Here is a 19,520-nt window from a genome sequence, read left to right as displayed (position 1 = left end):
ACGCAAATAATACATCAAATTAATACATGAATGTGTACACATCCATATTTTACTTTTCATCAGGTAACCTGCATGTAGTAGTTAGCAGGTAAGTATTTCCATGTAGTGTTATCAAATACAACTCCAAAACTTAAAAGTTTGGATCCACATGTATGTACATATCCATGAAGCACAAAGATCGAAAATTGCACAGCTATTGCATGAAACTAGTAGTACATGTAGCACCAGTATAGTCTAGAGTCTCATCACCTGGACATTTTGATATGACTGACCCTACCTGTGGTGAAAGTCCAGGTTGTGTAACACATTTTCCGTGAATCATTACTAAGGGAGGGTTTACCTAGAGGAGATTAAGCGCAGCATGAGATAATGATGAAGACATTGTCATGCAGTCACAAAGGTGGTATTATAGTTACACCTAGCAATAGCTACAAATTCCTTTTAGATGTTCTGATTTTAGAAAGGTGCCTTTTTTCAGCTTCCGTGCTCAGGCTTAATATTAATTACAGAAGTATGCGTCTTGAAGACAATGGCCATTAGACAATGGAGGACAGTCCACCATTGTTCATCCGGCTGTTGTGATGGCGAACTTTTTACCCAGCTGGTAAGTCATGACCAGGAAATGAAGGAAAACGTGCAGCTTTCAACCTGGGCAAGACAACTTTTTCTCCTGTGTTTTTAATAAGGCAGCTCTAAAAGATCTTAAGCAAGTACATGTAGTTGCATGGTCAGTGTTACTCGTGTTAAATTTGGTTTTATATTTAGCCCTGGCGTCTAGCCACCATCTGTTGAAGGTATTAGCTTTTCAACCGTGTTTATTGTTAATGTAATAAAGCCATGTATAGCCTAAGGTGATTTGGCCTTGGGGGCATGTAATCATCACAGAACTTGTAGGCTTTGATCGTTAGTTGCTTGGGTCTGGTAGATAGGAATGCTACAGTTTTGATCCTTGAACAGTTTTAGAAACGGTCAACACCCAGTAAGGAATGAAATTGTTGTACGTCATCTTGGCTATTGATGAAGAACCAGAAGGAATTTCACTCGCGACATTTTATGTCTGCGTGTTGTTTATGTTCCTAGAAGATGTTTATTGCTGACGCATGTGCAAATGTGCTTTAAAGAGCTTGACAAGTGTCAGACTCTCTGCATCCTATGAAAAGCAAGGTCAAATGATAAGGATCAGAGATGTTTTGCTAAAAAAAAATTTCACTGCATTAAAATCGCCAAATTAACATAGAATCACATGGAGTAAAAGTTTTCTGTCATTTCCATTTTTGGCTGGAGTAATTTCTGACATATCGGCCAAAAGGATGCTGTGTTTTCAGTGTCCAGCAAAGTTGCCTGACTCAATGTCACGTCTTCCTATTCTACATCACACACAGAATATTATCATGTTACATGAAGATTTTACGTAAACTAGCTTAATATAATAGATTTTGTTTTTGAAGACTGCTCATATATGTAACGGTTAAATAGTGTTATTCATCGTAAATTCTTTTGAAACATGCAATGATGGTGCTAGTTCTTTTTCATAGGGGTTCATTCATACCATTTATATATTTTCACATACTTTGTCCTCAAACTAAGGTATCACTTTAATTTTAAGATCACACCACATGTTTTTAAGGAGTACTCTTTATGAAGTACAAGAACCTTGTTGTGGACATTGGTGTCCATAAAGCTTTAACTGCTAAACATGGCAAACACCAAATTTGCCAACATAACAGTCTAGATGTTAGGCAAGGGATGTACTAAAATCATTTATTTTAAAAGGAGACTTAAGGACGAGCTACACAGAGGGCCCAAATGACAGTAGAACACAACCTTTTTTTTTCTGTGACCTTGCAGTGCAAATGTTCTTTTTATGAGGACACGTGCACTGATAATTGCATGAGTTCACAGATTTGGCCCTTCTTGATACATGTAGGAAGGGGATTTACCACTTCCCTTTTGCAACATATATATGGCAAATGATAATCTGTACTGTGCAGTCATGACAGTATGATAAAATCTCAACACTAGTGCCAAGGGTTTTTTTTTTTTCTTAAAGTGCTTTCTACCTGTCCACCTGACTTCACCAACACTGTGTTTTTGAGGATGGGTATGACAGGTAGAGATATTCAAATAACTTCATTTAAAATCCTATAATTATACATGTATATAGTTCACAGGTTTAATGTATCTAGACATCATCCAACATTAAAGGAAAGGATATATAACTATATATATTAGAAATATAGCTAAACTTAATGCCCTGTTCAGTATAAATACTTTTCAGTGCCTGGACCTACTCTTGTAATGATTTTTGCTCTGTACTTGTAGTCTGTCCATTATAGGTGGATAAATGGAATGGAAAAATATAGTTTGCATATTACAGGCAAAGTTTTCTATTTGTGTTGACTTTGCTGTATACTAGTTTTATGCCATTTTCATAGTTCAAGTTGAAGGAGATGAATATTTAAATATCACACAAATATCATTAAAAAGAGTATGTATTGCCTCGCATGCCATAAAAAAATATTCTCAAGTACCTCAAGTTAATAAATTATAAATAAAGTCTGCGCCATAGTCGCCTGTGGGGGACTCCATTTTCCCTAAGAACTAGTCCTGAAGTCTTTTGTGTTAGGAGGAGAATAGCCATCGGAAACTGCCGATGTACAGTTTGTACATTTCTGGTAGAACTCTTTCTCCCAGAAGATAGCGAACAGTACAGTTTGTTTTCCATTTGACAACCGGGGAACCGGAATGTTGGACGTAAGTTCCAAGTTTATACGAACAAGCCGGCAGTTTTAACAACATTCATTGGCTGATAGGCAACACACCTCCAGCATAAATTACAGGGTGTTAAAGATGAACTCATTGATTTATCCCAGCTTTTTCGTTTTCAAACTTCACGTGTATGGCGAGGAAAAATCGCAAAATTATGCAGCAGGCACCACCAGATAGAAAAAAAATGTGCTCTTTTCAGGCTATAATGTCATTGTGTTAAGTTTTCTTCTCCTTTAAGCTTGTCATGTGGCCTACAACTCATTGTACATAGATAAAAGCATTTGTGTTTACAGATGTGTATTTAGCATTCTGGGGTACATTTATTTGAGTTTCAACCCTAAATGATATAGTTTGGATACATTGCTTTCTTGGAATCTGAGTCATTAGTTGGCCCATCTCTGATGATAGAAATGTACAAAATTCATGATGCATGCATGACAAAACTTGCATCAAATATGTCCCCAGTGGCATGGAAAACATGTCCGTGTATAAACACAGACATGCACAACACATTATCAGCTTTATGAATATCAGCACAGTAGGCCTGTGCCCTTCTCTTTCTCCACAAACAAAAAACACAACAGGAAGAGCAATTTCTGAAATTGTGAACAATTAGCCTTTCCTGTGAGTGAGTGGGTTTGCTGTGTGACAGTAAATGTCAAGAGGAAGCTTAGTGGTGTGGGGGGCCAGAGGAAGCTTCCCCAAGCGTGCCATCCTGGCTTTCTCCCTGCTCAGATCTACAGGGTACATTGTAAATAACGGGACCTAACTGGATGTACTGCAGTTTCCATACCAATTTTAGCAAAATTACATGTCACTATGCATTTTTTTCTCTACAATGGCAAAAAAACTAGAACTGTCCTTACATGTAGCCATTTATCAAAAGGGCTGAATTTATTCAAGAATAGATTCCTTAGATACAACTTCTAGATGGAAATAGTTTTATTGTGAACATGAAAATGTATATCTGATGATTATTGTCTTAAATTTTTTATTTCTGTAAGGAGAATGTGCCTGAAGCAGTGGCTACAAGGGCTTTCTTCTCAGTGTTGGCACAAGCAGTACTTTGTAGCTGTCTTTTGTTTGTTTATTTTTATTTCGTTTATATGATTAGTGTTCTGCACTGTACTGAGAACTATTTCACTTACACCATAGGGGCCAAGATCATGGTGGAAGGGAACTGAGGCCAGCTGTGACTGTTAGATAAATGTAATCAAACATTTTCAAAATGAAAGAATGAGATTACTGCTGATGGTAACTGTACCTATTTATTACAAGGTTTAATGGAGAGTATATTCAAATGGTTGTATTATATTCTCTCAAGGAGATAAACATCAATCTGGAACTGACTTTTATACTCACCTTTGTGATATTTACATATAATATTGTGTTTTGCTAACAAAAACTTGTTTTACGCCTTAAGAACAATGGTTAATCAGTAGAACAATTGAGGTGGTCAGGTAACAAGGGCACCAATTCTTGATATATTCTCCTCCTTCGTGTTCTTCCCATATGGCAATAATCTTGCTCCAGAATAGTCGTTTGTAGAGAATGGTTGGCCAACATGGCTACCTCAGCTGCCAGCCATTCCCTTGTGTATACTGATCAACAAAGCCAGTACAAATGGTATATTGCATTGTTTTCTGTACCTACATGTACATGTTTTGTTCTGACTAGCTATTGACTGGCCTTTGTTTTTGCTGTAAGGAATTTCATCGTTGTTTTGGCCGTAGCATTCTGGAATAATACATGTAATGCCATCTTATGGCCATCATCACTGTATTAAGGGATTCATAGAAGTCACAGTTATAATGACCCCATGGACAAATTACATTTTACCACCCTTCTTACAGATATACTAATCACCTCAAAGGTCTGATAGCTATTTTCAGTGTCTTTTTTAACTACCCAAAATCCTCAGCAAATTCAACCTCTAAACTAAAATTTCAGATGCAGTTTGAAAATATAATTCATAGATTTATTGGTCATGTTGGGGCATATTTGAACTCCACAGAAATTATAAAATGACATATCCAGATCAGATACTACTCGTATAATACGCCAGTTCTTGCAGTACACTGTACAAGGATTTAGGGTACATCTATTTATTGAAAGATGTAGCTTACATGTACCATTATCAAATGCCAAATGCACCTGCTCATTGGGGGACAAAAACACAGTTATTTTATTTCAAGATATTGATTATTTCTGTTTTGAAACTCATAATATTGAGTTTATTAGATTTTTTAAAAATATTTCCCCATACATGTACATGAACTGTAGAGTAAGAATCTCTGTATGATAGAGCTTTGGGGTTATCTGTGGCTCATTGTGCCAAATCTTTTCTTTCTCCATCCAGTCCTTCCTAGACTAATGAGGTTGTGTGCTCAAATCCAGCTCTAGCTGGCACAGTTACAACTATGATTGTGAAGGTTCGTAAAGGTACATTACCCAGTTAGAAATTCTTGATTTCAGTATAGAACTGTAAGTAAAATAAACCATAGAACTGGGCCACTTCCAATGACGTGTTTATGTAAATGGTGGTTTCTCCGTCAAGGTTTAGACATTTGGGAGCCTAATGTAAGAATGACCAACCTCTAAATTTCTTCATTTCAACCCTTAGCATTAAGAACACTGTTGTTCCACCAATACATGTAAGGTATTAAAATCAAAATGTTAATAATAGCCAAATGTTTGTGGATTTTCCTGGTCACTTCCCCCATCCATATGTAAACTGGTAGATCCCACTGAACTCTGTTAGGTTTCCTCCCATCGTAATGGTGGTCGCTGTCATATGAGGGAAATGTGTTTGAGTATGGCATAAAACACCAAACAAATAAATAAATAAATAACTGACTGCAATTGTGAAAATGGAAAATGTTTGAGGTGAGGTTATTTGAGGTATTTATGCCACATGTACATGTAGTATTACAGGTCATACATGTAATCTGTAGATACAGACTGACTTTGTCTAGAACCCCCAGAAAAGCTGTGTAACATTTAATCTGGCCTGAGGTCGTGTTTAGCTCTAGAATCATTGACAGCTCAATCTATGCATGTACCTGTACAAATACTCCGTTTCAATTTCTTAACTGCCTTAAACTGCATGGTATGTTAAAAGTATCTGGGTAAAAAGATGATACAAAGAGAGCTTAGAGTTCCCTATAAATGCAGATGACTTTGTTGAAATGGATGATGAATTTAGCATCAGTGTAAACCCCCGGTCAGTGGACAAAGGTGTGTATTTGTGTACATGGGAAGGTAACATCATGTCAGTTTATACCTCAGGGGCTGCTGTATATTGCATGGTATAAATAGAGAGCATTCGAGAGGACTGGTTCTACCTGAAATAGTTGTGTATATAATTTCAATACTGATACTTACACATGTAAGCATATCACGTTTTCACAAAGGCCATTGAGAATGTCTCATGTACCTGGCATTTGAGACGAGTTATACGTGTATATGCTCTAAATTTCTGCCCCACCATGTGTAGCATGGCATTTACTAAAAACCTGATTCTGAGCTTTAAACGCTGCTGAATTATTCATTTTTATACAGATCATTTTAAAACGGATTTTCTGTTTATAGAGAGTCTAATTCCAGTTTATGCCTGCAGGTACATTATGTGCTTATTGAAAGTAATATTGAATCAGTAATGGCCCTAAGAAACCAAATAGCAATACCATGATTATCTTTGGGACTTATGGTTGAAGCTCCCCCCCCCCCCCCCCCCCTGTGACATGTTTGAGATACAAATGCACTTGGGGATAGAGAGATGAAATTTTTTGCTGAATTGTACGTGCTTGCTAAGTGCTTTTCTGTTGACATACGCATCTTGTGAAGATTTACGGAAGTTAGTGTCCTTTATATAAACTAGTTTAAACCTTCCTATAAGGAAGCCATGTCATCATTCCTGGAAAGATCCCTCCTGTATAGTTTGGTTATAGACGAGAGTGGATTGTACATGTAGTTGATTGTTTTAGCCCACATGAAGTGCTTCAGGTAAACTTGAAGTGTTTGAGAAATCCTGGCTCAGGATCCAGGCAAACAGTGTGGCTGCTGCGCAGTGGGGTCAGTTTAACAGCCTTCCTCCATGCGGCCGGCCATGTGATGTGTGACAGTAATCCCACCCCCACGTCAGCTATGTGATGGCGCTGATACAGGGCAGCCTGCCAGACACTTCCTCACTGCTTTCTTCTCACCTGGCCAGAAAACAGCCAAAGCTGTTATTACCTGGGGGCTGATCTAGGCAAACAGCCGCAGCGGCAACGACAATGTCACTGACACGATACCCCAGACCTAACTCAATCCTTAACTCACTATCACAAACACACATCATGTCTATGTCAATAAACAAACACATATTTATTCTCTTTTTGGTGGGGGGGATGGGGGAGGGGGGTATGCTATGGCGTATATTGATGAGCATTGTTTGATATACATTCTGAAGACGTAAAAAGAGGTGTCATATACAATTTTTTGATCACTAATTTTTCTGGCAATCGGGCACATGCATGGTTATCACTGCAGGCTCTGTCTTGTTTCATCCACTTATAAACATGCTAAATTTAAGAATCATCAAATAAATGAAAAAAATTTGAGAATGTCTTATGTTCTTAAAAATGATCTTAGGTTCCAGATGGTGTTTTTTTTTTTTTTTTTATATATATACAATACCCACCTTGCTATTTTAGACTTAAGGTTTGAATGAGCAGGTGTGCAGGTGTGAGCTACACTCAGTATACACCTGGTTGTGTATCTTGATATTTCCCATTACAACACAGAAAGGGGGATGGGATATGTGTTTTGTAAACACCTTGTTCAGCATCTACATCTGGTCTATAGTTATAGACAACATCCTGAATAAGACACTCCCTTTGCATTTAAAGTAAAAGGCACGTCTCAGTTTTACTAATTGAGGACAAAAAAATGATACAGTTCATGAAGAAAGCAGGATGTATTGTTGATGTATATCCTGTTTAAGATGTACATGAATGACTGCATGCACTGAATAACGCTGGATGTACTTTACCCTTTAGGCTGAAGGTGGTAAATGTGGTTACATGTATATAATACAAACAGGTCACAGTGTCCATAACTAAATTATAAGTACAAAATTTGATCTTTTATATAAACTGTATACTATTCTGTTGCATCTGCCACCAATTGAAAAAAAAATGGTGTAATTCATATGATTTTGTGGTTACGTCCTCTCCGACTTGTGCATTTCCGTTAAGTAAGCTCCTGAGGTCCTACCTTTGTAGAAAACTCGGTCAGCTGTCATAGAGTATTTGCACTTGAAACAGTTATGGGAAGTGAACTGTAGAACATGTCCAGGCATGCGTATGTATCACCAGATTAAGAAACAGCAAACTTGGTGTTCTTCTGTCCATCCTAGAAAAGGCTTCTTCTTGTACATGTGCTGCTATAAAAGTGACTGAACCGTGAAGAGATATCTAGTAGAAAAGCAAACAAGTGCCTGGTGGTTTCGGATTTCCACTAGATAGTGTTACTGGTATTTCTTATACTTTGCTTGTATATACCCTGGTATAAGTGAACTGGCCGAGATCTGGAACCAATCCGGAGATCACTAACCCAGTTTTACCTGCCCACACAAACTTACTCAGGTGTGCTCTCGCTATCATAGACTCCCAAGTAGTTCAGTTTTATTGGCGCAGGACATGCAAGCTCAGAAACAATCCACGATGTAAAAATTTTGCACATTTGCAAATTCTTCATATTCTTTTGTGTGCGTATTAAATTTAATGTATAGTTATGTGTTGTGTCAAATCATTATACTGCTTTGTTTGATATTAAGCCTGTGTATCTACATGTTCGATGTTGATGCATCTCTGAGCAGCACGTAAGATTTTTCAAAAGTGTTTCTATGTACATCATGTCCTGGCTGTTAAAGTCCTGCTGTAGGTTTGCATCTGCAAAGATCTTAATAATGATTTCAAACTGACAAATTAACATCACATTTTCTACATCCATGTGAGTGGTCAAATGCGCTCACTTGTGTGGTCTCGCATGAAGTTGACCATTGTCAACATCTCGGATGTCAGGCATGCGAAGGTTTGTCAGTAGTTTCTCAAAGGCCAATGGTTTACCACTCTGGTTCCCCCCACTCATAAAACTGGATAGATCACTTGTCAACAACTCTGGTACAGCAGATGCACATATATAACACATGTGAAGGTTCATCAGTAACTTACCAAAGGTCGATGGTTTACCACTCTTGTTCCCTCAACACATAAAACTGGATAGATCACTTGTCAACAACTCTGGTACAGCAGATGCAAATATATAACACATGTGAAGGTTCAGCAGTAACTTACCAATGGTTGATGGTTTACCACTCTGGTTCCTTCCACACATAAAACGGGATAACCATTGTGTAAGTGAAAAATTCCTGAGAGTGACATTCAACAACAGCGAAATAAGCAAAAAAATCATTCTGTTATCTAGTGTAAAACTGGTTTTCTGTGCTGTGTGCAGAAAACCAGTTCAGATACATTAAGAATATATCCCCATGAGCAAGTGCTTGCACAAGTTGATACAGAATTGTTAGAACCTCATGGATATGTTTCTTGACTAACACAGTAGTTAATAATTGTTGGGCCGTCATTGGAAGTGTACAGTACATGTATATACCCTAATTCCTCAACCTTTTTGCAGATGAAAGAGCAATTTATACACATTTATAATTTGATTTTGGCAACAAAACTACATTTCAGGGCTTCAGCAAAAAATATATATAATTTATCAATCTTCACAATATAACGTCTTCAGAATATGCTTGAATAAACACATTGCAAACAATGGCCTGTAGAATAAACAAATCCCTAAGTTTTCCATGTAAAATATGAGGAAGCACAATTATTTAGCCCCACTATATAAAGCTTTATGTAAATGCATTTCCTGGTGCTAGTGCATGAAAACCTGGCATTTTATTCCTATTGTATATCGTCGTATCTTTGGAAAAAAGAGAGGAGTCTATCTGTCCATCCATTCAGCTGGGTTGTTCACCACGTGTGCATGTTTCCAACCTTGTGTTAATACCAAGCATGCATGTTTCCAGTGTTGTCTTTTTGACCAGGTGTGCGTGTTTCAAGCATTGTGTTAATACCAAGCATGCATGTTTCCAGTGTTGTCTATTTGACCAGGTGTGCATGTTTCAAGCATTGTGTTAATACCAAGCATGCATGTTTCCAGTGTTGTCTATTTGACCAGGTGGGCATGTTTCCAGCATTGTACATGCATGTTTCCAGGTCATTTTTAAGCATGTTTCCAGCATCATGCAGCTGTAAACAGGTGTACACACATTTCTTGCATTATTTATGTAATTAAGCAGATGTTCATGTTTCAATTGTTGTGCAATTAACCAGGTATGCATGTTTCCGACTATGTGTAATTAACTAAGTGTTCATTTTTCCAGTGTTGTTATCACATTTGCATGTTTCCTGCTTTATGTAATTATCCAGATGTGCATGTTTCCAGCATTACGTAATTAACCAAATGTGTATGTTTTTAGCTTTATGTAATTAACCCTATGTGTATGTTTCAAGCATTTTGTAATTAACCAGATGTGTATGTTTCCAGCATTTTGTAGTTAACCAGATGTGTATGTTTCCAGCATTTTGTAGTTAACCAGATGTGTATGTTTCCAGCATTATGTAATTAACCAGATGTGTATGTTTCCAGCATTATGTAATTAACCAGATGTGTATGTTTCCAGCGTTATGTAATTAACCAGATGTGTATTTTTCCAGCATTATGTAATTAACCAGATGTGTAGGTTTCCAGCATTATGTAATTAACCAGATGTACATATTTCCAGCGTTATGTAATTAACCAGATATTCATCTTTCCAGCATTGTCTTGATGTATAAGCACAGGTTTATAGGATTTTGTTTATAGCCAAGTGTCCAATTCTCACACTTCTGTTAATTCGGGATTGTTCAGTGGATTCTAGGCAACACTAGACTGTAGAACAAGTTAAATATAACTATTGAAGTGATAGTAAATAACCTGGCTCATAATAATCTCTTAATATGTCCATTAGCAACTGTTCCATTTTGGCATGAAGACTAGGATTTGCATAGACACAAGATATGATCAAGATATATACATGCATAAGACAGTTCATATCTTCCCAGTACATGTACGGTGTCAGAGGATAAGGCTCAGTGGCCAGGACAGCCTGAATGGCTGCTCTATCCACTTTGTCAGGCTGCTTGTTATAGCCCCACAAGTCTGCTACAATGTTGAGGAGACAGGGCTTATCCTGGACACTGTTTACTTTTCTTGACCACACCATTCAGAGAATCACACACACAAAAACTGTGCAGGGATAAGCAATACTCCATTTTGTATGCTCCCACCCCCAACCCAAACCCCCAAGTCTAGCAGCCTCCCACCTGCTTGATCATCTCCAGGTTAATTACCCATGGATCCGTCATACACACTTGACAATAGACACCTTCATGCACACTTCTGTTTTCTTTTCCTATCGCTGAAATGACTTTCATATTAAAGCTACGATGTACATACAAGTATGTCTGAAAAACGAGCAAATTCAGAGATATTCACATGCACAATTTCGTGTTGAGCCTAGTTGCTAGCAACTGGAAAAGTGTTGAAGCCAATATATTACAAGGGGGAGAGGGAAAGGTCATTGAGGCAGTATGTCATTGAAAACTTAATAGATTTCATGCAACAACAACTGTTCATTGATACATTGTTATTGTATATAATGGTAATTGAATATTTCAACGGTCTTTCAGTCCGGAGACCTGGGATCATACCTGGGCCAGGTCATACGAAAGACTATGTAGGATGTCATATCTGGTGTCTTAAGCATCATACTTCAGTTGAGGCAGCAATTCTTTGGCATATGACTGAAAATCTGTTAAGTATAACGTTAAACTCCAAGAATTCATTCATTCAAAAGATCTTTCAGATACATGAACAGGTACATGAATAGGTACATGAATGTAAATTTAGGTTAAATTTGCTTTAAGGCTATGCCAGAATTATACATGGGTACATGTGTGGTAGTATAGCAACTACTGTTGAAATTCGAATACATGCAGTTTTCTTAATGCCTTAATTTTCCTCTGGCGCTAAATGTTACTGATGCCATTTTAATGCAACATTTGCAGGTATATGTATCCATTTGACTAGCAGTTGTGGAGATTGTATGTGGGATTTACACTGATGTACATCTACATGTGTGTAACTCTGCAGTATAGCTATCAAATACATGTAGGTACATTTATGACATTTTCCCAGTGACATATGGTGGTGTATTGTAGATGTGAAGAAATTATTAATAGCCATTATGCATTGTTATGTATGCGTGGATATTCATAATTCTGACATGTTTTTTTTTTTGTCTTTTGCACATCATGCAGGAAATTATCAGTCCAGGAATTAGTTGTTGAACTAGTTGAATTAGTTGAAATGGTTTGCTAGCATCCATATTTTAAGCTATAATTTTTAATATCACCTGTAACCACGTGTTGCATATAGTAGTATCACAGGTGTAGTGATCATGCTGACTGAGCCCCAGGCTCTGGTACCACCCTATACCCTACTGCATGCAGCATAACAGAGTGTAGGCATCCATGTACATGGTCTACCGCTTAGGCTTTATGCTGCCATTCTATTCCCTATATACACAGGTTGTTTGGATCAGAAGTATACATGTACATATTGGAGGCCTCCACAGCTGTAAATGTATGTGCAGAGTTGCATTATTAGCTACTCAAGACTTCCAGGTATATGCAGATTGCCAGCGTTCATTGTACAGCTTCTTTGAGAGCAGGTTTGACTTCCGTGGCAGTAAACCTGAGTCTATTTATAGTGGACCACAACACCAGGAGCTCAGTGCTTTCAAAAGCTCTATTGAGCAGTGTTAGCAATTATGAAAGAGGATCTTGATTTACATCACAGTGAAGGTTGACCTCTGAGTGGATGACCCTTAGTCACATGCTAGCCCAGCATGACATGCTCCAACACTGGAAGCCAGGGCACTTCTATTTAGTTGATCTATTTGCATTTCCATAGCCCCCCCCTGGCCTACACAGCACACATTTTTTGAGTGACAGTCTGGATTTCCTCTAGGCCAGGATCAGATGGCCAGCGTCACTAGAGGTTGATGGACATGGGGAAAAGGACCAGAGATAAAACATTTTGTTCAGGTTACCTTAACGAATGTGACAGTTGGGAAGCCCCAGACTGCAGCGGCTAAGACTGAGGACCGCTGTGTGTATAAGGCTGTGTATTTGACAGGCAGTCAAGTTCCGGCTAATCAGAGCAGATTCTACCCACCAGACTTCCCTTGGCCAGGGGTACATCAGGACATATTATATAGTGTGACCCAGATTTGTGTTAAACAGTTGGTGGTGGCTGAGCCAGTATGTTAACCATGTTAGCAGTAGAGAGAGGCCGGGTGGACAGGGAACATTTGGGCCCGGTGTCCCCGCTGCTATCTCCAATGGAGTATTACCCTCAGAGTAGACACCTCCTCACCACCCCACAGCTCAACATTAAGATGGAAATGGACACGGATGAACCAGTACTAGACTTGTCAATGAAAAAACCAAGGCGAGACTCAGAGGATTCGTACAGCGATACTTCCAGCTGCTCCGCCAGTACAGGCAATGGAAACGGCTACCCGACCACTTTTAAAAAAACCATGATGAGACGATACTGTAAGTATATATTATAGAAGCACCTTCAAAGGTTTTCTCACCTACATTCAGAATGTGTTGGTATTCCTTGTAATGGCGTATGAGCTGTTACAGCATGGAAGAGGAAAGCTGTTTACATGTGTTCTGACTCTCTTCTGACTTAAAGACTCGGATCATCATTATACTGTTAAATCCTTGTCAGGAAGTGATACGCTGTCTACTAATATCATGTATACATTCTACATATAGAGCTCAGTTGAGAGTACAAGGAGCTGCATATTCTGAATATATCAGGACGTACAGTTGGGTATTTTTCTGGGATAGTTGTTGGGAAGTCTTGGCCCTGTATTAGGATCTTTGTTTTCAATATCACCACATGTTCACAAATGTATCTCAAGGTATATTATGCTGTCTGTGTATAGGACTGTATATGTAGTTAATATGTGAAACCAGAACAGATACAACTGTAGATGGAAGCCAGCCAGACTCGTGTACACTTGTGAGACTGTCTGATAACTGTACAGCTCTAATGTCAGAGTAGTGAGTTCAGATTGACATCCGATCAACAGGTGGATGAGCAGCCAGTACTACTGTTAGACTAGAGGCTTTATAGCTGTGTAGGTTAGGGTGAGCATAAACCAGAATCAGAACTGTCTGGGCCTGTATGGTCAGGATTCCCTTACAAGGGAACTAGGTCCTGCTGGACCCGATATCTACATTACATTACATTACATGTAAGTGTTTGTCAGCCACTCGGCCCAGGCTTGTTGTGCTGGCCTGGATTTCCTGGCTAAGGACATGCATTCCCTTACCCATGGAGCTAGCTACATGTACCTTGTACATATCTTATATCAGAACGAGCTTTAACAGGATGTGTTAAGTTGAGGCTGGATGTACTTCCTACACTCCTACATGTGGACCAGGCAAAATGTCACTGATTTCCTGTACACAGAGCCACAGGCTGTCCTGCTAGGAGGGCTGGGGTACATGTTAGCTGGCAAATGACCTGCCTATATCCTGTCTGCTGTCTGTAGTATGTGTAATAACCTTAGATGATTTGATACCCGCACATATCTATAGATCCATAATAATCTGGCTGTATAAAGCTTTGTTACTTGACAGCTGTATAGACCACAGTCCTTAGCGGTCTTCTGTTAGTACGTAGATATGTTATAAAGGGTGTGGTTTTGCCAGCTGTTTAATGCGTGACATCCAGTATGCAATTGAAGTATTATAGTATAACTCATTAGAACATATATGTACATCTGGGTCTGGATCAACTGCTATTCTTGACCCCAAATTTTGTCCATGACTTGTTTATCATTTTGCGTGATTCTCATCTTTTCTGGGAAATCTGTTTTTAGGTTTGTGTGGGGAGGTTAATATGATATTCTACTGGAAACATCTAAGCTTTACCAACAAAACTTATATTTTGTGACACATATTTTTCTCCAAAAAAGCACTTTTGGACATAGTTTTAGGTGAAATACATTACGTGTATTATATAATTGGATTTTGACAAATTTGTTGATGACCAGCTTCAGCTGTCACCTTCACCACTGTGTTCCTCACACATATCGATGCTCTAAATGATAGTGATGTTAATGAGTAGCACTGTTAGGAGATTTGTATAGCCTCATTTTATTCTGAAAAACAACAAAATGTTGTCAGCAGATTTTTCTCCCTCTTGATCCCTTCTGCCTGGCATTTTCCCTGACTGTTGTGGTAGAACCTGTTTTCCCGAGGCACGTTGTGTACACATGTAGACGATGAAAAATGCAGATGTAACAGTTGTTTTCAGGCTATAGTTGTGACGTCAATGGTGGCAGCCTTGAAGCCGGCGTCTGGCAGGGTTTTTAGAATAGCTGGATATAGCTGCTGTCAGCGCAACATAATATCATCTCTCCATGGTGATCTATTGATGCTCATATATGTGTCTGGTAGGCCATACCCCATATCCCTACAAGACCCCTCCCTTGCAAACAGTCATGTATTTTGGCCAGGGCTATAGATACATAGTATGTGTGTCATAAATACGATGTGGCACTTGGGATAGAAGGTAATGTAGTGATGTATCAGGGCATTGTCATGTGTAAAATACTGGCTGGTGTCGTATAAACAAAGCCTGTTCCAAAGTCCCTAGAAGAGTGGGAAGATAGATTAGGCTGGGTCGAGTCCTCAGTCTCATCCATGTGCTTTAACATGTGACTAGGGTCAATGTTTAATGATCGCAGCCTGCAATACTGTGTCAATATTGATCAGAACAACATTGCTTGGCCAGCAGGAAAAAAAAATCCCTTTGAAAACATGCTTCCTCATTTGTTAAGTGGCCAACATTTTACTTGTCCTCTGATTAGTTATATTTCCTTAATAATTTTGTGTTTCCTAATGTTTATACAATGTGCTTTAGAGCAGATGCAAAAAAAAAGATGTTAACAACAACAACAAAAAAGAAAAAATACTGTAATAAGATGCAGAAGTAAATATGTGAACTAGAGCATCTTAAGCTTTAGGTATGGGTGGCCGTCCACGTAGGTACAATTACATTGTGTACCTGGACATTAAGTGACAACTCCCCTGGAGCTGCAAGCCCTGAGCCTAAAGCCTTGAGATAACTGGCTGGTATCTAGGCCCTTTCTCCATGCCCATATCTGGAGATTGGTAGCCAGGAGACCCTTGTTTGGTAAACTACCAAAATTAACATATATACCCAGGCATGTATGTCAAGGAAGTAGGAAAACCAGTCCTGGTAGTTTTTGGCCTGTAGAGAGATATTTGTATGGTATAATAGTGAGCAATTGTCAGCCTGTGCGTAGCTTCCAAGGCTGTTCACTGTTCTCAGTGACCAAACAGACCCGGCCAATTGTCATCCGCTCAAGCCAGCTCTGTTTGATGTACATTGTGCATGTCACAGCTTTTGTATACCGTCCAGACGAGCTTCTTAGCGAACCATGGGGCATGTCTTGAACCATGAATTCAAGCCACTTCTATTTCCTCTCTGCCTTTCTTTTGCTTTGACAAAACGAACATAACAAGACCAGTCCCTTGTGGGGACTGAAGGGCTTCTAGTTACACATGTCACATAGCATCTGAGGAGAAAGAGGAAAACTAACCTACAGAAAACTGTCATCAAAGCATTTCTTGATTTTTCACCAGACAGGTAGTGGATACATAAATGCATAATATACTGTACTTTTTCCTTCCTTATAATTATTTCCGTCTGTCGTATAGCTCTCTACAAAGAAGAAGTCACTCTTCATAACTATTGTGCTAACGTGGTATACATTTACAGCATGTATGTACTACATTTACATGTACTAGTGTCTGGTTTCCATATGTGATGCTATCATTGCCTTATTTGCGTATGCAGTGTACAATTTTTGAAATACTTCACACTGCACTTCCTTGATTCTTCAGCAATACACTGGGCAAGTGTCTGTTTGATTGGATAAACGGTTGTGAAGAAAAATTGAACGGTATACATGTACATACATCAAGAAATTCCTTCTTCCAGTTTTTAAATGCAACTTGTGATTTTTTTTTCCAAAAGAATATTTGAGAAATTATGCAGGAAAAGCAAATATATCAATTCTCATACACAGGAAACAGATATTCTCAGTACTAAAAGAACTACTGGATTTTCATTTGAATGAAAATTTCATTAGCTAACTTCTGAATTTCAGGTTGTCATTGTACTTTAAGATTAGCTAAAAATCACACATTAATCACGACTTGTCAGTGTTTGATACAGTGTATAAAAAGTTTTCACTTTAGCTGGTATAATTTGAAATAAATGCTGATTTTATTAATCGAGTGAGTCCCATGATATTTAGTCATACTTCCTCATCGGGCAGCCATCTTGCCCTTTGTATCTGTATTATGCCTATCCCTAGAGATGACTTTGCTTGTTATTCTTCATGAACATACTTCCTGTTGTATTGATTATATATTCTAATGGATGGGCAGGAAGAGGAAATGTAGATGTACAGGATGACCTGATGTGCCGGGCTGATAGGATCAGTGTGCTATAAACATGTGTGTAATCAAGGGGTGGTTGGAGGGAGCACACCTTGGTAACTATTACAGCTGTCGCATGTCAGCTCACTCATACATGTACCCCTGAACAGGACAGGGCTTTATACCTGTGACATTAAACTCTGCATGACTATATAGTATTAGAAGATAGAGATACATGCCTTTAACATGTATATCCCCAGTGTATGACTGTGATGATACAGGTAGGTGTGGAGCAGTCTAGTAATAGAAGTGTGGGTCAGTCAGCCAGCCAGCCAGCCACACAAGGTTGTGGTGATGTGACAGTATTGAATGTACGAAGCTGTCTCTCTCTCTCTCTCTCTTTCTCTAAACCCTGCCAACTTTCCCTTACTACACTGGTCTATTTCTGGTGGTTGTAAGCCAAGGTGTGCACATACACACCACTAACTATTCACCACATGCCCTCTATAGTAGGGAAAGTTGCCAGGATGCAGACTTAAAATAACACTGTGCATACCATGCATTCAGAAGATAACACCGGTGGTGTAATGTCAGCAGACCAACAGCTCTGCTTGGATAATAATAAAAATGAAAAGCCTGACATTACAGCCAGGGTATTCACATTGGTGGTATAATGTCAGTGTCAACAACCAGCCTGTCTGGTCAGCTGAATACAGCTGGCATACTGTGGCAGCCAGAGAATAATGTTGATGGTGTAATGTTAGCATTGGTAACCAGTCTAACTACTGTGTGAAATACAGCTGGCATGCTGTGGCAGCCAGAGAATAATGTTGATGGTGTAATGTCAGCATTGGTAACAGGCCTATCTGGTTGCAACCAGAACATATGCACATTGTTGGTGTAATGTGGGCAACAATCCTCAAAGCATTACGTTATGTCACCGTAGAATGTCTTTTGATGCATAGACATAAAAGTTTAGCATAATTTTGCATATAAGTTGAACATGTTTAACCACAAATGTTAATAAATTATATATATATATATATATATATATATATATATATATATATATATATATATATATATATATATATAAATTTATTACGAAGAATACATATTTGTAATACACTTTTCAAGTGCTACCATCGGGCCTAGAGACATGAATGTATCAACAGTTTATAGTGTATATGTATGGTGATCTTGTGTAAAGCTCATTGTTGACATGTGAATGTCTATACTTGTCTGTTGCAGTGGATGCATGTGAGGAGCAGCAGACCAATGGGAGACAAGTGGCAGCAGAGGCTCTTCTTAGTATGGACAGTCCCAGTACCAGTAGTGAAAACAAAACCTTCTTACAAGGCATCTTAAACTTACATCACCAAGGTATAGTCCACTCACCGCATATTTACATGTATTTTTACCCCAGGTGCTAGTTAATTCCCCTTGCTGGCTGGGTGGCGGGTGTGCGAAAAAGGAGGTTTGAAGTATAAAAGTACATGTACCCACTTTTATAAGCCTGGACACATATGATCCTGAATCAGTGTTAAAATTGGCTTCAAGGAAAGGTAATTTTCTAGTCAAGTACCTAGAGTATACATGTACTGTGTAGATCGGTTTGGTCTCTTGTCTCTGTAGTAGGCCTAAATACCTTAGGACAGCTGACCACTATGACGGTATCTGTGTCCCGTGTTTGTTGGATGACAAGCATGACATTGCATGTTTGTTCCTATTAATGCTACATGTTGGTGCTATGTTTCACTATTGCATCAGTTTTCTATGACGCTCATATCAAACTACACATTCACACGCACACACACATGCGTAAGCATACGGCATTCAGCTCCTGCTAGTGAACATTTAATTTACATAGTGTTCATATTTGGGGTCACAACTTGTCCAAGTAAGGCAAAGATTCAGGTGTCCGTGATTGTGAACAGGAATGTAAATACCTACTGAACAGTGCCATGTTCAGTTAGTACAGTGTTTCAGACTGTATTTAAAACCTTATGTACATGTACATGTACCAACAAGTCATGGAGCAGATGTAATATTTGTTTGGCCTCTGGTTGTGCTAGGAGGTTTTTTCAGTAAGGA

General features: G+C 38.7%; 1 protein-coding gene across 2 annotated transcripts in view; it reads left to right on the top strand.

Moving 5' to 3' along the window:
- LOC135474115 (ETS-related transcription factor Elf-3-like) overlaps positions 1 to 19,520 on the top strand; it is a 61,233-nt gene that overhangs the window by 28,772 nt on the left and 12,941 nt on the right. Inside the window, exons 1-2 of one of the 2 annotated variants that reach the window (XM_064754131.1) lie at positions 12,788 to 13,490; positions 18,678 to 18,809. In XM_064754131.1, the coding sequence (XP_064610201.1) occupies positions 13,196 to 13,490; positions 18,678 to 18,809 (427 nt within the window). In that variant the 5' untranslated portion in view covers positions 12,788 to 13,195. Of the gene's footprint in view, positions 1 to 12,787; positions 13,491 to 18,677; positions 18,810 to 19,520 lie in introns of those variants that run through there. The other variant, XM_064754130.1, reaches the window with a different exon arrangement.

This window comes from Liolophura sinensis, chromosome 8, assembly GCF_032854445.1.
Source record: "Liolophura sinensis isolate JHLJ2023 chromosome 8, CUHK_Ljap_v2, whole genome shotgun sequence".
NCBI classification, from domain to species: domain Eukaryota; kingdom Metazoa; phylum Mollusca; class Polyplacophora; order Chitonida; family Chitonidae; genus Liolophura; species Liolophura sinensis.
The sequence above is the reverse complement of the archived record's forward strand: the minus strand, read 5'-3'. Positions and strand labels throughout refer to the sequence as shown.